Source organism: Crotalus tigris, unplaced genomic scaffold (assembly GCF_016545835.1).
Source record: "Crotalus tigris isolate CLP2741 ecotype Arizona unplaced genomic scaffold, ASM1654583v1 scf7180000017666.379230911805:20528666, whole genome shotgun sequence".
Classification (NCBI taxonomy): Eukaryota; Metazoa; Chordata; class Lepidosauria; order Squamata; family Viperidae; genus Crotalus; species Crotalus tigris.
The window spans coordinates 15135753-15155828 of NW_024096552.1; the positions used below are offsets into that span (position 1 = coordinate 15135753).

The 20076-nt window shown below is 34.8% G+C and overlaps 1 protein-coding gene across 10 annotated transcripts in view; it reads left to right on the plus strand.

Annotated features, from left to right (window-relative positions):
• The window catches only part of AOAH (acyloxyacyl hydrolase), a 114822-nt gene that overhangs the window by 85963 nt on the left and 8783 nt on the right, over positions 1–20076 (plus strand). For 7 of the 10 annotated variants that reach the window (XM_039336770.1, XM_039336772.1, XM_039336778.1 and 4 more), the window contains 7 exons: positions 834–870; positions 1148–1222; positions 4509–4681; positions 6552–6610; positions 9677–9736; positions 11319–11415; positions 17747–17823. In XM_039336770.1, the coding sequence (XP_039192704.1) occupies positions 834–870; positions 1148–1222; positions 4509–4681; positions 6552–6610; positions 9677–9736; positions 11319–11415; positions 17747–17823 (578 nt within the window). Of the gene's footprint in view, positions 1–833; positions 871–1147; positions 1223–4508; positions 4682–6551; positions 6611–9676; positions 9737–11318; positions 11416–12006; positions 12305–12326; positions 13950–17746; positions 17824–20076 lie in introns of those variants that run through there. The other 3 variants (XM_039336775.1, XM_039336776.1, XM_039336773.1) reach the window with 3 other exon arrangements.

A 20076-nucleotide genomic window follows, 5' to 3' on the forward strand; every position in this document is an offset into this window, starting at 1 on the left:
GATCTTTTCATCTTCCTTTGCAGCTTTCTAAAATCAGCAGGTTTTAGATAGCCAGAGCAGCAGTTGTGGAAGAAATCCTTATGACTAATGGAAGAATGAATGGGATGCCATGGGTACTCCATCCTCTGGCTTAGTATTAGATAAAACTTCATGAAAGGATCTCTAAAACATTAATCTAGCTTTCTTTGATCTTGATTCTTTTCAGCTGTATGAATTTCAATTTTCGGTTTGCAACAATAACTATTCTGGTTGTGGAACTATAGAAATTGAGGTTCACACTTCGGAAGATGCCTAGTTTTTGAAGGCTGCATTAATAATGTGAGATCATTCAAGCTGAGATGTTGGGAGCCCTAGATTTGTAGTCCACATACACATCCCAGAAGGTAGAAATCTTAAAAACCTTCTCATTTTATTTACCAAATCATGGAAAGTAAAATTTAGTCTGCCACAACACACCAGATAGATACTATTACTCTCTAAATTGTTTAGTTAAGAATGTGGCAATTTTTTGCTCCAAAACTAAACTGCTATTATAATAGTTCAGAAAATTAGAGTATGTACTTTGAAACATAGGATTCCATTCTACCTCCCAACTCAGCTGTTACACTTCTACCGTAAGTTCTCTACATTTTAGATTTTAAATATGCAGATATACCCTCAACATAGGATATGTTGACCTTAAACCATAAAACAAAAAGAAATTCCATTTAAATTAAGTAAGGTGGAATTATCATTTTTATTTATGACAACTGAAATTATATACTTAATATAACAACAGATAGTTCATTCAACTGCCTTATATTTTCTTGTATCCAATTACTTTGGTTATTTAGGTGCCTCTTCAAGAAATGTCCTACATCTTGTACAAAGGTAAGTAGTAAATAAGATCTAAATATAGAAGAGCCATACTACTTCTTTTCTACATGCTTATATAAACTGTGACCACAATTTCTTAATTAAGTGTGATCTGGACTTTATACCTACATTTATTTCTATAAATATCTATGGTACTTTTCATCAATAGGTTCAATATAACTGGAATATATTGGCTGTCACAATATGTATAAGTATGGGATGCATGTGTGTGATTATTCACGGTATGTATAGAGTTGTTAAGTTATACTTTTAATTTATTTTTCATTTCTAGCTTGGCAAGGAATCAGCAATTTGACAAACCAGCCATAGTTATTTTTGCAATGATTGGGAATGATGTCTGCAATGGGTAAGATTAAAAATAAAATTAACACAGAATGTATCCATACTAGAGATTTAAATTAAGCTAATAGTCATTCATTCTTTCCAGAGATGTCTGAAATGGGTAGGTTTATTATTATAATTAACCTATAATTTTAAATTATAATTTTTAAGCAGGGACAAAAATGAAGTGGTAAAATATCTAATTGTTTAGTATAGATATATTGTACATTTGCTTTATGTTGTGTAACATCCTTGTAATGTTATATTAAACATTCTGATTTTCTGTGTGTATGCATGCTCTCCAATATTTTTACATAAAATTATTTTCTTTCATATATGTGTCTACAAATATTTTAGTAGAATGTTTTCTGTCTGGCTTTGTCAGGTACATGCAGTAAATAGATATGATAAATAAATGTGCAGAATGATTTATTAATGCATAAGCTTGATATAATGTCCTTAGTGCAACAATGAATCTAAGGAATCTATATTTCCATTATATTTGTACACCTATCACATCCTTCTTCCCAAATAATTGTATTTATCAATTACGACTCCCACCATATTCTGACATTTCATAAAAAGTCTTTGGAAAACTGTAGATTGGTTAAAAAAGGGGATTCACAACATGCATTCTCTTAAACCTTCATTGGAACCCATATAAAAGTTGTTTTCTGATTGCAAGTTGTAATTCAACCAAAAGATAAAATTATGAAAATCATAAGGAACAATCATATTAATTATATCTTCACTTAATTTTAATCAACTTTATATGTGAATGACATTAATCGTTGTTTTATCTGATATAGCCCAGTTCTTTTTCTTGGCTGTCTACTTTTTAGATTGAGGTTCTAGGAGCTCCATTATTAAAAAACTGGCTGTACCCAGCCACGCATTGCTGTGGCTCAAGAAAGAAAAGAGAAAGTGCACATTTGTAATATGTTTAATTTCACAATGCTTGTGGGTATACAATATTTTTTGTTGTTCTATTGTGTGTGCAGATATAGAGATTATGTCCAACAGATGGCACTGTTTTTTTTAAAAAGCATGTTTTAACTGTTTTTCAAAAAATCATGTTTTACCTGTCACAGATGTAACACCTATATAATATAGGTATATAAAAGGTATATATGCGTGTATTCGAATGCAATGTTGTGTCAAAATTTCAAAGCAATCGGTAAAGAACTTTCAGTGATTTAAGATTTTGAACAAACGAACATTTACATTTTTATTTATATAGATAAACATTTAATAAAATATATGTGTAATACAAAGATATGCAATTCACTGTGCAAAATCTTAGCTGTGATTGTCTATCTTTTTTTCCTCCCAATTATATTGAAACGGGGAAACAGGCTTATGTGCATCCATAATTTTCATATTTATACCAATTAATTGTTAACATTTACAAGAAGTTACTTCGCTTAAAATTCTACTATTTCTGATCGTTAGTTCATCACGTTGTGCCTTCATATCATTTTCTTGCTTCTATTTTAAATGCTTTCCCCCTTTGGATCATTTTTCCATGATTACAATGCAATCCTATTCTTTTCTACTTATGAGAAAGCCTACCCAATCTTATAAGGTAGCTATCATAGCATTCTTTAAATTGGCTGCAGTATGCATGCAACTATATGATACTATATGCAACTATATTGCTTCTGAAAGAAATTGGATGCCAAAATAATATGAATGTTCAAATCTGTCTATGGTCCTAAGGAAAACTCACTCTTTCCTTCATTCTTGTCATGATGACTGATTACTTTCAAAGAGATTGTGAATTAAATCCATTTGGAAAACTGTATTCCAAGAAAAAGTAGAAAATGTATGGGATAAAAATTTTGATCTTACAAGTCATCTCACAGATTTTTTTTTTTGCTTAAAATATACTCAGATTTAGCACGGATTAAAGATTACAAGAGACTGACATTTGTTTCTATTATTCCAAATAATCATAATACGATAGTATAAATATCAAATTATATATTCATGTACCAAAGTTAAAGATGGGTATAATAATATATTAACATTACAGAATCAGGTTTTGTGTGTGGGTAGGTATAGGTGTGTTTAAGTATAGGATTTTTTTTAAGCACTTTTTATTATTTTACTGTATCATTAGATTTTAATGATCTTGTATTTAGTCTGTTTTAATATAATAAAGTCTTGATGTAATTCAATCCGTTTCTTGAAACAATGATAAGACAACCAGGTTCTATATGCTGTGTAATCATGTCTCAAGTAAAGGACATAAGCCACTAAGTCATGACAACATAAAAAAATGAAGACTGAGAAATGCATTTGTGGTAGAGATAGTAAGACTAACAGCTTGGCACTTTCCCAATAGAACTTAAATTACAATGGCCAATTTGGATGTTGTATAAAAATACAGACAGATGGTATATATTTCATAGCTTACAAGACATGTCTGGGACAGAAGAAATAATAATGAACATTAAAAATGCATAGAAACTATAACACTTTTTAGGCTTTTGTTGATAGTAGATGTACTTTTGTTTCTAAATTGATCATTTCCACAGTAAATTCCCCATTTTATCTGTGAAATGAAGGCATGGTAGCAAGAGAGAAGCCAGATATGATTGACAGAGCCCAGAGGCAATCTGTTCTTTAAAATAAAAGATAACAGAAATAAATTATAGAAAGGGATTAGAATTCTGTCATGCTAAATCAGGTGTATTGGAAGTTGCATCCTGCCCCTTCAGAAAAAGCTTTATCTTTAAGAATTTCTGCTAAATGCTGAGACTGACTACAAGTGCAAATGGAATGACTTGTCAGTTTAGCATTTTATTTTCCACAATCCTTACTTCTCAGAAAAGAAATAGTCTGCATTTATGAGATAATGTTAGCATATACATCCTTGGGTATTTTGACATTTTAAGTAGAAGGGCAAGATTGGGATAGAACTAATTAGTTGTCAGTTTTAATTAACTGATTAAGTGACATCAAATCATTTTCAATTCTACTGACTGCCCAGAGAGATTTTCTCTATAATGATCAGTCCCTAACCTGTTCTTTGAGAACTTGCAAAGGTGCCCTCATTGCTATGGTAATAGAGTCCACCCACCTGGCTATTGGTTTGTTTCTTCTCTTTCCTTCTACTTTTTCCAGCATGGCCGCCTTCTCCAGAGGGCTAGCGTCTTCACATAATGTGTCCAAAGCAGAATACTTTGAGTATGGTCATTTGTTTTGGTTTGTTTTAAAACTAAGTAACTTCAAAGAAGATATTGCTCATAATTTATAATCATGGGTCATATTAAAGAATGTATGGTTCTTTATTCTTTCTTTTACAGAAATCCAGACACATTGAACAAAATGACACATCCTAAACAAATGCGCTCCAATGTTGTGAAGACTTTGCTTTACCTGGATAGTCAACTTCCAAAAGGGAGCCATGTGATTTTGATTGGCTTAGTAAATGGTAGCTTTATCTGGGATGCCATGCACAGGAGATACCATCCTCTTGGTAAATGTAATACTTACCTTTTTTCTTGAGTTTGAAGGCATTTTAGAGATTCTGAGTTTTTAAAAACAACAGTGAAATACAAGTCCTTTCTGCACAAAAACATGTACCTATAGGTTTTTTTTAGGCAGAAAGAATTAATGAGATGACTTTTTTAACTGGCAAGTTAAATACCTTGCATTTTTAAGAAAAAAAAATCTGTGTGGTCAAGGAAAAGCAGGGTTATTAATCTTTAAAAGGTCCATAAATCACCGAATTGGGCAGAAACATAATTTTCAGACTTCCAAAGTTATTTGTAATAGTTTAATTTCTATTTCAAATTTATGATAAATATTTTTCTTCCAAACTTATCCTGCTAGAAACTAGTCATCCAATGAAGCTTAACCCTGGGAGATTTAGGACAAATATCTAGAGGAAAATGCTACTATCAACTTTATAGATTTGGCTGATAAACTATTAGTTTTACTTCCCATTCTGGGTTTATTGGAGAATTAAGCTAGAAAAAAAGCAACAGTGCAGAATAAATTAAGATATGAGGGCGCGGTATAATAGTGTTTGAATTCAGATGACCTATACAGACATATAGTTGCCATCCTTTTATCTTTAAAGCCAATATCTATGCTGTATAAAAAGTGAAGCTGACATACTGTATACGAAGATGGTTTTGATCTTCCTTGATGTGAAATGACTACTTTTGTTGGAGAGGGAAAGTCTTATTAATAGGTAAAGCATCAGTCATTCACTTTCAGTATTTGACTTTATTATAAGATTAATTCACCTATCTTCCTGCCTGAATTGGCTTAGAAAAGAGGAAGAAACTGTATATATTTTGAGACTGAAACAAATGCTGGGTGGAAATCTGACATGTTTACATATGAACAGTTGCTAGAATACCTATAATATGCAGCCTTTCCTTTTTTGCTGTTCAGATTTATTCCATGAGAAAGAAAATAAGGAAGACAGGATAAAAAACAGCAGAATTTATACAGTGAAAAAGCCCATCTGAATCCCTTGTTCAATTCTCTATAAATGCCACACTGGGAAGCATTGTGGTCTCATTGCTAGAAATTTAATTAAAATATTTTGTTTTAAATAGAGAGCTGATGAGGTTATTTTGTTTCATTTTGCTTTATTTATTTAATAAAATACAAAAGAGACAATAATGCAATAACAAACAAGAAAATATTTGGAAAAGCAGCAGTACATCACTACATACATTATACATAGAAGGAAGATATAGCTATAGCTTTAGAGATTCTTTATGGATATAGTGAATTGTTCATACATAATCTATATCTAAAGGTAACTCATTCATAAGAAGAATCAATACACAAGACATACATGGAGGTAAAAGTTAAGGAAAGGGGCTGAAGTTCTTTCTGTTTCCAAAATGTTTTGGAAAAATATCCATTTATTGTTAACACGTGAATGTTTCAGACTCTGTCTCTTTGTACAGAAATAATACGTGGAAGAAATCCTTGAAGATAACTTTATTCTATTCTCCTTCACAAAGTTGTTGTTATCACTACCTTAATAGTATTGCTAAGGTGTTGTAGATTTGGAAATAGTTTATTGCAAATCTAAAGAGTTGCTTACATTTTCAGTCCAAAAAGAAGAAAGTACCATCTATGGCCATTTCCTGTAACAATTTTTTGTGACTTGCCTCACTAGAGTATAAGAGTATTATGATATGTACCTGCTGTCAAAATCAGTGATGATAATGATAGGAAGTTAATAGGAAATCTGGTTGGCTATTTTATGAATCCATGACTAGAACTATTATAAAATCCTTGTCAAAGAGATTGCTTGTATGTTTCCAGCAAGGATATTTTAGTTTTGAAATCTGTTGACTAAAAAATATTTTGTTTTTCAGGTCAGCTAAACAAAGATGTCACATATGAACAATTTTATTCTTTTCTTAGTTGTCTTCAGGTATGGCAACCAGAAATCTTGCATAATTATATTTGATGCTAAATTGCATTCTTTTTCCTCTTCCTCCTCCTCCTGCTGCTGCTGCTCCTCCTACTTCTTCTGCCTCTGCCACTTTTATAGTGTTGCTTGTAAGGGAGATACAAAGTTCTGGCTCTTGCTCTTCTGGCAGCCTCAACTATTGTTAACTGATGTTGATGTAGTGTAACTTTGATTTTGTCTCTCCATCTTCTTCTGGGTCTGCCTCATGTTCTTTGATCTTCTCTTTTTGTATATGCCTTGTACAGTATGGAATCACAATACATCCTCTCCAAATTAGCAAGCCCCTCCATTTGCTGTTTTTGTACGTAGTTTAAGATTGATTCTATGTCAATACTTTGTCTTATGGTCTCATTTCTGATTTTATTTCTTCTGTCACTCCAGCAGCCTTCCTCAAATATTTCATTTCCTTGGTGACTAGCTTTTGTTTATGTTTTGCTGTAAGTGTTCATGTTAGGCACTGGTAATATAGGGTGGGGATAAGATGTTTGCATGAGATGCTTATTTGTGCTGATTGGTATGGTATGGCAAGCTGCTCCAATACTTGGTTTGTCTTCCTGCAATCTGTTAATCTCTTCGTCCACTTCACCATCTTAGGTTAATGTTGCTAATATTTGAACTTTGATACTTGTTTTATGCCTGTTCCTCCTATCACTATATTTAGGGTATGCTTTTTTTCTTCCAGGTGCCATTACTTCTGGTTGTTGATTCTCATATTATTTGTGTTGCATTCTTGGTTCATAGCTATAACATGTTGTTGCAGTTTCTTGGCTCTATTTGCTATCAATTCCTGACTATCAGCGAAGAGTAGTTTTTTTATATTATTATTACCATATATTCCAGCGTATAGGGCAACCCGGCACATAAGACAACCCCCTAGTTCAACGCCAGGTCGCAAGACAATTGACGCCAAGTCACAAGACCATCAACGCCGAGTCGCATTCCTAGAAAGTCGTCTTATACGCCGGAAACTACTGGTATTTCCAGCGTATAAGACGATCAACGCCGAGTCGCATGCTTAGAAAGTCGTCTTATATGCCAGAAACTACCTTATTTCCGGCGTATAAGACGACTCGGCATATAAGACGACCCCCGAGTTCAGAGGCTGTTTCAACGCTCTCAAAAGTAATTTTATATGCCGGAATATACGGTATTTGTTTATTGATATTATTTCCATTCTTGGGTTTAGTTTCTTTGCTTATGCTGTCAATGTACTGTAAGTGATAAACAATAGTGATGATAGTACACATGCTTGTTTTATTCTGGATGTTACTAAGAAGGGTTCTGATGTTCTTTGATTTAACTACACATCTACAATAATAATATAAGCATTTGCATACTCTAAAAAGATGTTCACTTACTCCATATTGGGTCAATATTAGCCATAACAATTTTCTATCAACTCTATCAAACGCTTTCTCTTCGTTTAGAAATGTGACAAAGAGGTTCTTATTATAGTCCATGTTCTTCTATATTAGTTTTTAAGCACAAAAATTTCATCTGTGCAGCTTTTATTTCTTCTAAAACCTATCTGCTCTTCTGTTAGTTGTGGTTCTATAACTGTCTTAAGCTAGTTTCTATTATCTTAATGTACACTTTCTTTACATGTCTTTATTGGAGTTTTGGGAGGCAACTTTCCCATTACAGCTACAGATGAGATTAAAATCAGATTGACTAAGTCAAAACATATAATGGGATACCTGCTGGTGCTGGAAACACAACATAACACAGTTCTACACAGAAATTCATCTGCCCCTTTGCTCTAGTACTAGAGAAACCCATCCATACTTTGGAAGCACTGGAAATAAACAATTAAGTGACAATAATTTTACATGGAATTTAAATGCAATTTAATATTTCTGTTATCATTTATATAATAATCTATATAAAGTGATGTTTATAAAAGTTATACAAATAATTGTATTTGTAACAATTTGATATGGATTAAGAGCTAATGCAGGAGTTCCCAGTTTTTTCAGGTTGGCCATTTGTAGAACTTTGAGAATATGTTTGAGATACTCTTGCAAAATTGCTGCTGGAAATAAAGCTTGCTCAGGAACAAATGATTATCAGGGAACATAATATGTAACAAAACACCAATTTACCAGAAAACTGTCTTTCAATCTGTAGCTTTCCTCCACAGGATGTTCCTAACTCTCTGTTAATCTTTGTCCTCCTTCTCACCAAGTGAACACTTTTTCAAGCAAAGGGCTATGCACCCTCACCATATTTGTCACAGGACCTGTTTGAGGACTGGGACATTCTCAGAAATAAAGCTGATGTTGAAATCTATGATTTTGTTTTGCAATATATACTCTTTAAAAAGTTTTTTTAAAAAATGTAAAATGTCAAAAGTCAAGTGAGATGGGAATCATGGTTGACACCAAGGAGATAATCTTTTGGCATCTGAGGCATAACACTGGAGATCTTAGAATTAATGACAAAAAAAACCCAGTCAATACTGTTTGCACCATGTGGAGCAGAGTATTATGGAGTGCAAATTTCTTAAGACATTAGCAGATTAAAACTTTTCCCATAAATTGTTGGTCTTCAGCATTTTGCTTTCTGAAATAGTGTTACCCAGTCTTTTGGGCTAGGCAAGATGATAAAGCCTTATGTGATGCCATCAAAGCGCATTTAAAAAATTAGGAAAAAAGTTCTGTGCAGCACCATGTTAATATTTAATGTTGACAGTCAAACTTTTTGTAGGTCATCTATGTCTTTACTGCTAAAACTATGGGCAACATTTGACAGTCAGAAACATCTAAATACAGTTACATTTATTGCTACATTTATTGAAAACAAATGTTTCCCAAGTATAATCAAATCATTTGGCATTTCCAGATTAAGTCTGAAAGTTTAATGCACTGCTATTTATCTAAACTTCTGATCATTTCAGAAATTTTTGGGGTGTCACTTCCAGCTGCTATTTTTCACGCTACCACTCAACTATCTAGTAGACTATATTGGTCTTTTTCAACCATATATAATACTGATGCCATATTAAAAGAGCTTTTTCACATTCCACAGATTAATCCATGCAATGGCTGGTTGACTTCAAATGGCATACTTAGGAATTTGACTACAGAGGTATGTAATATATAAATTGTATGAATCTCTCTCCTATCTAAACTATAATCTGTCTGTCTGTCTGTCTGTCTGTCTGTCTGTCTGTCTATCTATCTGTCTATCTATCTATCTGTCTATCTATCTATCTTGTCTGACTTTTAATATCATTAAGATTTCCTATTTAATGTTTGATGGTTCAACAGGCATACACTCGCACTAGGACAGAGCTGAAGCAAGTGGCAATACTTCCCTGACTTGGATCATAAAACAAAAACTTCAGAACAAAAAGCATAGGCAGGGGCTGGCTTGGTTAGTATTTAAAGGGGAGATCAATAGGACCTTGCAGGTATATAGACTAGAGCAAAGGTCCCCAACCTTTTGTTTTGTAGATTTTGTAGCCATTTGTCCGAAATGGTATAGAGTTTCCTGCCTGAGCGGGGGGTTGGACTAGAAGACCTCCAAGGTCCCTTCCAACTTTATTATTATTATTATTATTATTATTATTATTATTATTATTATTATTATTATTATTATTATTATTATTATTATGGATCATCGCACAGTCAGCCAGATGTTCAGACTGGATTTTGCATTTTGTCTACCTATCGAGTCCTTACCCAGGACCTGGGATAGGCAGATGTGGATGTTTGATGGTATTACAGATATCGTCGCAGGATGGAAGCAGTTCCTAATAAGGCCGCCTTTTGCAATTGACTAATAGCGAATTTGTCAATGCCAATTGTGTTTATTATTATTATTATTATTATTATTATTATTATTATTATTATTATTATTATTATTATTAACCTTTTGGGCACCAGGGACTGGTTCCATGAAGAGAGGTTTTTCTGCGGACCAGAGATTGCATGGTTTTGTGTGCTGCCTGCATCCTGCGGATAGAGCTTTGCTTGTTTGTGCAGACCGGTTGCTGGCATGCCGTAGCCCAGTACTGGTCCACAGACTGGGGTTTGGGGATCTCTGGGCTAGAGAGAGAAATCCAGGAAGAAGTCTGTGGCAAACCAATTCTGTACTGCTGCTGAGAATATTTCATGGGCACGTTTATAATATCATCAGCAATTGAGCTCAATTTAAAGGGTTTCAAATGATCAAAAGTTATAAGCGCTATCTAGAATGTCTCAGAATATATCTAGAGCTTAGAAAGTTATAGATTTATTTTGGTAAGATTTGTCTATTAGGTGTAAGCAAACAAAGGATTGGACTTGACTGGATCCCACTGGTTCATTTCTGGGCTTGGGCCTGACAGAAGTAGTGGAAATGGATTAGTGGAGCACTGAATCTTTACCAAATCTTACTTTGAAAATCTGACATCTGTAAATGAACGTTGTCACTGAAATTGTGCAGCATCTTTATAGCATACTAATCAAAGATGTGCCAATAAGATAATTCTTTGCCAAAAGAGAGGTCAGTTTTCTAACTCAAATTGGCATATTTACACATAAATGTCTTCTGAGAAGCTCTGACAATACAGTGCTTTAACAATATAAAGGTCACATGTTGGCAAGAGAGAACAATTTTCTGAAGTCTTAGCAGATTCTCATATCAATAAAGTAAGGATGCATATTTTATTGATTTTTTTTCCCAGAGAGCCATGCTTCTTTCCAATGTCCTGAAAGAAATAGCAAAATCTGAGAAGTATCTCAATTTTGACGTTTTCTACATGGATTTCCCACTGAAAGAAAGTAAGTAAACAAAATCTGAATGAACAATTGTACATCAATAGAAGAAGGGACAATGCCCACTAGCTTAAAATTAACCTTGTCAAACTGGTGCCAAAACCTAGAAGTGTTGGATTGGAACAGGAGCATAAGGTTTCAAGTGACAGCAATACTGGGGAAGGCTGGCCTAAAGGATGAATATTGATTATTATTCTCCACGGACAAATTGTGGGGTATTTAAGAGTGGCCATTTTTTAAAAGTAAATGCTTATGAATTACCTTAAAAACTTGAGTACTGCTACTGGCCTGCTATGGTTTGAACAATCAGTGTAATCGTTTTGCTAACTTTGTCCAAGGAGAGATGGATGGAGGCGGTGATATCAATTCCTTCCCTTGGTGAGATGGTTCTCATTCATGAATTCTGCAGTAGCAAGATCCTGCGATAATATTTTGTTTTTAAACATTATAATTTAAAGAAAAGTGGAATAATGAAGGTGCAGCTAGGAGCCAACATTTGAAAAAAAATATTTTGTTTACAAGACATATAGTTTTATTAGAATTACTGATGTACTGGAGAATTGTTGAAGAAATGTGTTATTGTCCATTTCTATTCAGATTAGGAAAATCTTCAAGGGAGAGACACTTCGTTTCAAGAAACGATCAAGCAAAACTCTTTGAGGGAAATGAGTAGTTTAGAAATGTGAAAATAAATAAAATAAATAAGAAAACAATTAAGTTTGTTTAGTGTGGCATAACCCTGTAACATAACATAACCCTTTATCTTTGCTAAGATAAGCTGCCATATTGCTTTACATTATTCAAATGCTTCAAAAAACCCCAAAGCCCTCCTCCAACATTTGCAGTCTTTTTGTAGTTTTTACAATTGGTAAATATCAATAGTTGTTTTCGTGCTTACCTGGATTTCTGCTTCCCAGGTACGATAGCCCTAACATAAACACTTCTGGAGTAGTTGGACTGACTCATTTTGAACTTGACTTTGAATTCAAAAGGTTTTGAATTTAAAATATTTAATGTACTGTAATGGAAGAGAAAATCTTAAAGAACAGGAGGAAGAGCTGCTACCAAGACAATGGGCAGGTAAAAGAAATCTGAGCCTGGGGCAAAACTGTAACTTGAGAAAACATCTCAGACAAGACCTCCACGCCCCTCCCCCCAGCCCAGTTCTCATGAAGATGAAGGGGGGGATGAGGGAAGCACATTCAAACTTGCTATAGTCTGTTGCTATAATCTTATATTAAAAGTAGAATTAGCATGCATGACCTTGGTTTCCCAGTCTGAAAGATTGACAATTATCCCTAAACCTTCAATGGAATGGCAAGTTAAAAACCTGCTACTATTATATTTATTATCTGCTTTATCACTAGATGAGACATAAGAATTCTGAATTACTTATCTTTTTTTTTATTTAGTGATGTAGTCACATATTCTTTATTAACAAAGAATTACTAATGGATAGGCATTTACATCAAAACAATTCTGAAGATCTATTTAAAACTGTGTAACAGCTTTTAGCATATTGCTAGTGAGCTGAATTATTTTGAAATAATAAATTTAAATCAAAATAGTGGAATGTGGAAAGAAGTAAACAGTTTAACTTTCTACATTGCTTAATAAAATCTAATCTTACCAAAACAGAATTCTATCAATGTTTTATAGCTGCTTGAAGGAAAAAAATTTCCTTCTACACTGCTGCCATTTCATTCTATTCACTAACCTATTTTTAGTTTACAGTCTTGCTAAATCAATGCGAAACCTTTTCAGAGTGTGAAATATTTAGCAGCAAATGCTATTTTATCACCCACTTTCAATGTTTTAACACTTGGAATTTAAATGTTCTAGAATTGATTTAATGAGAATTAGGTCCCATCAGGTTTTTCAGGATTTTGTTCTGTGAGATTGAAATATGGATGTGACAAAGTCCCCATATAATTAAACTAAATATATCACGTTTCCCCAAAAATAAGCTCTAATTTGATTTTTGGGGGTGGGTCTAATATAAACCCTACCCCAAAAATAAGCCCTAAAATATGCACACCTAAAAATCAAGCTAGGGTGGGAGGTGGAGGAGTGGAGCTGCCCCATGCGTCCTATAGCCACTTACCTTTGTAGCAAGGCCTCCCTTGCCTGTCCACTTCTTCTGCAGCACCCCCTGGCCTGAATTTCGCCATCAGAGATCTTCCAGAAAGACTTCTGCAGCTGAGAACTGAGCTATAGATTCAATCCATAGCTCAGTTCTTGGCAGCAGAGGTGTTTCCAGAAGGCCTCTGATGGTGAAATGCAGGTTGGAGCTCCATTCTCAGCTGCAGAGGCATTTCCTTCAGCCACAGAAGAAGTGGGCCAGCTGGGCTGGGCTGTCAATGCTGCCACCACAAGGTGAGACCTTGAAAAAGACACCCTCGGAAAATAAGATCTATGCAGTGCATAGGTGACGAACCTATGGCACGGGTGCCAGAGGCGGCACCCAGAGTCCTCTCTGTGGGCACACGTGCCATCACCCCAGTCCTAGGCTTTCAGCTGGGTTTTATAAAACCTTTCCGCTTTAGATCTCCACCGCCATGTACAAAAAAAAAAGGTTCAATCAATCAGTCACTTTCAATTTCTCGCAGGGAAAAAAAGATCTTGCAAAGTTGGAATTGATTGATTGAATTTTTTTAGTCCCACCCAGTCTGCTGTTACCACTGCAGTCATGCCCAGCCAATGGGCCACGCCCACCCGGCACCTGACGATGCATAAGTGGGTTTTGGGTTGCAGTTTGGGCACTCGGTCTCTAAAAGGTTCGCCATGACTGATCTAGTGTCTCTTTTGGAGGCTAAACAAATAAATAAATAAATAAATAAGTCTGGGACTTATTTTGGGGGAAACACAGTAGTTTGTTCAAAGACTAAAACTTCTCTGTTCATAAGTTGCATAGCCCTTTAAAATATGAGAAAATTTAAGGCAATATGGGTTTTTAATATCTCTTATTATGCTGCCTTTAATCTTCTTAAATTGTGAACTTTCTTTCCTGCCTTGAATATAAATGATGTCATTGATAATTTAAATACATATACATAAGTATTTAAGAACATATATAAATGATCAATAACATTACTGCATCTTTATTTGGATCATGAACAAAGCATGCATTTGTTTTACCGCAAGAAACCTGCAATAATGTTGCAAAATATTATTTAGCATTGTTTCAGTTAGATGACAGGTAAGAATCTGGTTCTTCTAACTACACTCCAGAGAAAATTAATTCATTTATCTGTCTAACAGTAGAGATGCTTGCATTTTCAGAAATGGAAAACTGAATTTATTATTAATCCTAGAACTTTTAGAAAGGATCCCAAATATCATAACATCTGGGGAAGCCTAATTTGAATATTTCCTGTACCTCAGTATAAAACTATGATTTTATGTTGTAGCTGTATGGTTGAGGTCTTAGAATTACAGGCTGAGGTCTCAAACCTCTTCTAGAAAACCTCTGGTACTACACATCTTAACTACATATCTTAACTCTACTGTATATTACTTTCTGGTAAGGGGGAAAAATGAGAAAAAAAAATAAAATTAGTGTTGTAATCCCAGCTCCTGACCTTGTATTGCTGAGGCGTTTGGCTAGGGATATCCACCCTTTTTTCTCGATAGAAAAATAGAGCAATCCTACATAAAACAAATAGAATAAAACTTTATTTTAAAAAGAGGAAGAAACAGTATTTTAAAATCCATTTTGGTGGACTTTCAGGGGAACAATGGTGGACTGAAGATAGTTCCACAAAAAAGAAGCCAATGAATCAGCTCTTTTCTTTCTAGATTTAAGAAAGGACTAGGATCACCCATAAGTTTTCTCTACTCACAGCATCCCTGTGAAGAGATCATAAGATGATGATTTCCAGGAAGTCTGAGAGCTCGGTGAGCTGGAAGAGAAAACATCCTGCCTAAACCACAATTTGGTGCCTTTAAAGGACCACTAAGTTCATCTACTCCCTGTCTTAGCTACTTTGGGAAGCTGCTTGTTAATGAGTTTCTAGATATTAGAATTTTCTGAAAGACTATCTGTATTACAATAAAAGATTTGCCTTCTACCCTGGGTGAAAGAAGCTGCAAGTAAGATTAAAAAAATAAAGGATTAACAAGAAGAGCTTTATTTAAAATTAAAGGGTTAGATAGACTTCAGATATGTCCTGTAGAGTGTTTAAAATTTTATAATAGAATATATGAAGTCTTTGAAATTAACTGCAAGAAATCTCTGTAAAAAAGTTTGATGATTTGAAAATAAACAGATGATAAGAGGAGATTTGAAGGTTGATGGGAGGGAATTGGGTTAAAAGATTACACTTAAAGAATAGTAGACCCATTAAGAAATTGAAGGCTTGATTTTGGCAGTGTAAGAGCAGGCTATACAAATTAAAACAAAATCAATACAGTATTGAAAAATTGTCAACTGATTCAAATGATTCAGATTGCGCTAAGAAGCAGAAGAAAGAGTAGATCATATACTCTGGACCTATAAGAAGATTGCACAAGCTGATTATAAACGATGACATAATATATTTGACAGGATAATTCATTGAAATGTCTGTAAAAATTATCAACTACCATAATATTCGTCATAATACTAACACTACTACTACTAATAATGATGCTATACTATAATAAAATGATTGAATTAGTGGACCAGCAAAATGCTGTGGACATAGTATACTTAGATTTCAATGAGACATTTGACAAAGTAGACCACAACCTATTTCTTCGTAAGCTAGAAAGATGTGAGATTGACAGCACCACCATCAGATGGATTTCTAACTGGCTGACAAACCACACTCAAAGAGTAGTATTACATCTAAAGGTTCCCTCTTAGGCCCAGTATTCTTCAATATCTTGATAAACGATTTAGGAAATAGAAGGGCAACTCATCAAATTTGCAGATGATGCTAAGCTGGCAGAAAGAGCCAACACCCCAGATGATAGGCTCAGGACCCAAATGGATCTTGACAAACTTGAACACTGGGCCCTATCCAACAAAATGATATCTAATGTGGAGAAAAGTAAGGTTTTACACTTAAGCAGGAAAAACCAAATGTACAAGAAATATAAATCCTTCCATTCTCCACCATCCAGTCAAAGCTTGGATGAGAAGTAAAATGTCTTCAAAGAAAAACATGAAAGCACCGTTGCCTCTTGAAAAAGCACCTTTGGGACAAAGAGGGGGAGGGAGTCTCCACACACACTCACACAGGTAGAACTGAATGAAATGATATTATGCATATGAAATTGTTCAGAAAGATGTTTCCAACAAATGTTGCAATCCCAAAAAAGGAATCCATTAGCCTCTTTAAAAGAAAGATGTTTTCTTGTAATAGAATCATAAACCACTAATCCTGACCTGTCACATAAATATTCTCCTACTCAATACATTTTCTTTGATCTTATTAGGATGAAGTTTCTGGTGGATTTCAATATTAGGCATCTCCTCCTCTTTTGCTTCTCCTTTGTCTCTCTATCCCCAATTTTCCCTCCTCCTCAAACAAGGTCACCTCTTTTTAAAAACAAGGATTAGTAGTTCCTCATACAAAATTAAGTTCTAACTAAGTACTTTTTTCTATAATAAAAGGTGTGTAAAGGGTTTGCTCAGCTTTAACAAAATTATAATTTACTTCTTTTCAAGTGACCACACCATCACATCTTTTCAATAATTTTGGGATTGCAAGTTGAGATTGCAATCCCAAAATTATTATGACTCTGAACACAGGTCATGATGTGTTGTAGATCCACCTGGCATGGATCTATTGAGGACAAATTTTATAAAACTTTTTATGACATAAAAATAATCATAAAAGTTTATTAGATGATACAGACTGTCGTACAACATTTCCTATGATGATGTTTGATTGTGTTATAGACTCCAAGATGGGCTATTTTCAAGGCAGATGAATCTCTGATTGTATGCCAACTATTCCAGTGAAGGCAGTACATTATAAGCTCTGTTATTGTTCAAAGCATTGAGGAATCTGATGAAATATCTCTGAAGCAATACTCAAGAGGTCATAATTCATTATCAATTATGCCTCATTTTAGTGTTGTTCTAGCTTGGAAGTGAATACAAATTGATCTGCCCACATTTTGCTCTGCATAAATATCTTGGAGGAATTTAAATGTTGCCTAGAAAGAAAGTGGAGGGAATATAATATTTGCTCTAACAATGTTGCGTAGGGCATCATACTTATACATACTGTACATACAGCATCATACTCATTTGCTAAAAATATTACTGTGTTAAGACTATATGTGTTTATTCCTATATTATATAATCTTTTATCATTGTAAGAAATAATTATAATTATTTTTGTAGTTATTGTGATGTGGCAGAAAATGAAAGGAGAAACTTGGCAGCTATTAGAACCCATGGATGGATTTCACCCTAATCAGGTAACAGACAAGATTGGGGGGCAAACATTTAGAACAGAAATATATGACTCTCCAGATGTTGTTAAATTATAACTCAAAGCAAACCAAGCCGTTTTGACTAATGATAAAGATCCTGGGACTTGATGAGCAATATCTGAACTCCCAGGATCCCTTCTTTATTATAAGAGAATAAAGAAAATCTAGATTAAATGGGAGGTAATGATTTTTATTAGCATACTGTGCTTGATTGCAAAACATATGGAATTAGATAACACATAGGATAGCATGATAATTAAGGTCACTTAGGATCTTTAGGATATAATTTCCTCTGATATCACACAACTCTTTTGCTCCCTAGGAATTGTGTTTCTATGTCAAATCAAACTTCATTTGGTACCAATGGTCTATCTCAGTGATCCCCAATCTTTGTGGCTTCGCCTCCCAGCTGAGGGAGGGGGAAAGGGGAACCAGGCTGCACAAGTGGCAGGCACACAGGTACGCAGGCACCAGTTGACCTGCACACTCATGTGCAAGCATACTGACCTGCCGCTCGTGCAAGTCAAGCTATGCAATTTGTGTGCAGCCCCAGACCACCACTCACATGGTCCAGTTCAGAATAGGCCACGGTCCGGTAGTGGGCTACGGCCCGGAGATTACGGACCCCTGGTCTATCTGCCACTTTCTTGAAAGAAAAGGAAAGTCAGCATTCTTGAAGCTTCCTGACACAGAAATGAGGGAAGAGATTTATAATAGACATATAGACACACACACACACACACACACACACACACACACACACACCTTTTAAAAAGTTTGGTTTAACATAGGAATCGCTTTGCTTGGAATGGAGAATGAAGTAGAGAAAATGTGGATGAAGTTTCTCAATCATCCAGACAGAGTTGTCTGGAAGTTGAATCACAGCAACTAGATTTATTTTCTTCTTGGTTTGAAACATTTTGCTGCTTATTCAGGTAGCTTCCTCAGTTTGAACAAATTGGTTAGGAGGATCCCATATATATTCTCCAGGGTGGTTTCATTGGATGAGAAATTAAACCTCCCTGGAGGACATATATGGGACTCCATAACAACTTGCTCAGACTGAAGAAGTTATTAGGAGAAGGAGCAAAGTTTTGAACCAAAAAGAAAAGAAGTCCAATTGCCATGACTCACTCAGCTTCCATATGAGTAGAGAATGTTTCTGGACTGAAGATATATACATAAAGAAGTGTGGAGGAAGGGGATAGAATCACCCTTTTTAAATAAATGCTGAAGTGCTTATGCACATAATACTAGTCTTCAAGTCAGTGTTACATAGATCCTCCAACATTTAAAGGGATAGAAAGATAGACGACCATAGGGGCTAAGACATGGGAGGGAGACTGAAATGAAGGTGAGTATGTATGGCAGGGACAAGAAAAATAAATACATAAATATTTTGATCTGGGAGGGAGGAAGATTGAATCATCCCTGGGAGAGGTGAATTAAATGCCAATTTCTATTTCTGATTCTACAGTCTTACCACTGAGATAGTAGCTGGTTTATAAATCCAGTTTTATCTGTGAGACAATCATGGATGGATAATAGATCAAGCATGTGTCAACACAACTTTGCAGGCCATGGAGTGTGGAGTATACCTCATTGAAATCTTTCTGACCTGGTCTTAGGCTTGAATAAGGGGAGTGAAATGGTATACAGAGTCCATGGCACTTGCAAAGGGTATTGGTCTTTAGGTGGCTAGACAAGGGGTATATTTGTGAGAAGCAACAAGCTGGGAGGATGGGTTCCAATATAACCTTTGTGATTGTATATCCCCAGCCCTATAGTGTGCACAGTAGTGCTACTTCCTGAGCTTGATTTCACTGCAGAGCCAATTATGGATTTCTTCAAGATGCTAATCTCTTGGATTAACCTCTCTTTTCTTGGAACAGACCAAGCTCATAAATGCATGACCATCACTAACAATATGCTTGTCCCAGGTTCATCCCAGATTGGACCATTAGACAAAGCTTTTTCTCAGAATATGACTGGGCTTTGGGGATATTTTTATCAATCCCTTGTCATGGACAGATCACTTCATTGTGCTTATAGAATTAATAGGAACAAGACTCTGCAAGAAACATGGGCTAGTTGGTATTTGCCTATCCCTAGTTATTTGATAGATCCAGTTTGAGGGTTGCAGGGAGTTTCTGTTAAATGCTTAGTTAGCATCTGAAATATAGAAATGCCTTTATATTAAGGCACACTAGACAGAATAATTTCTCTTTACATCCGCTA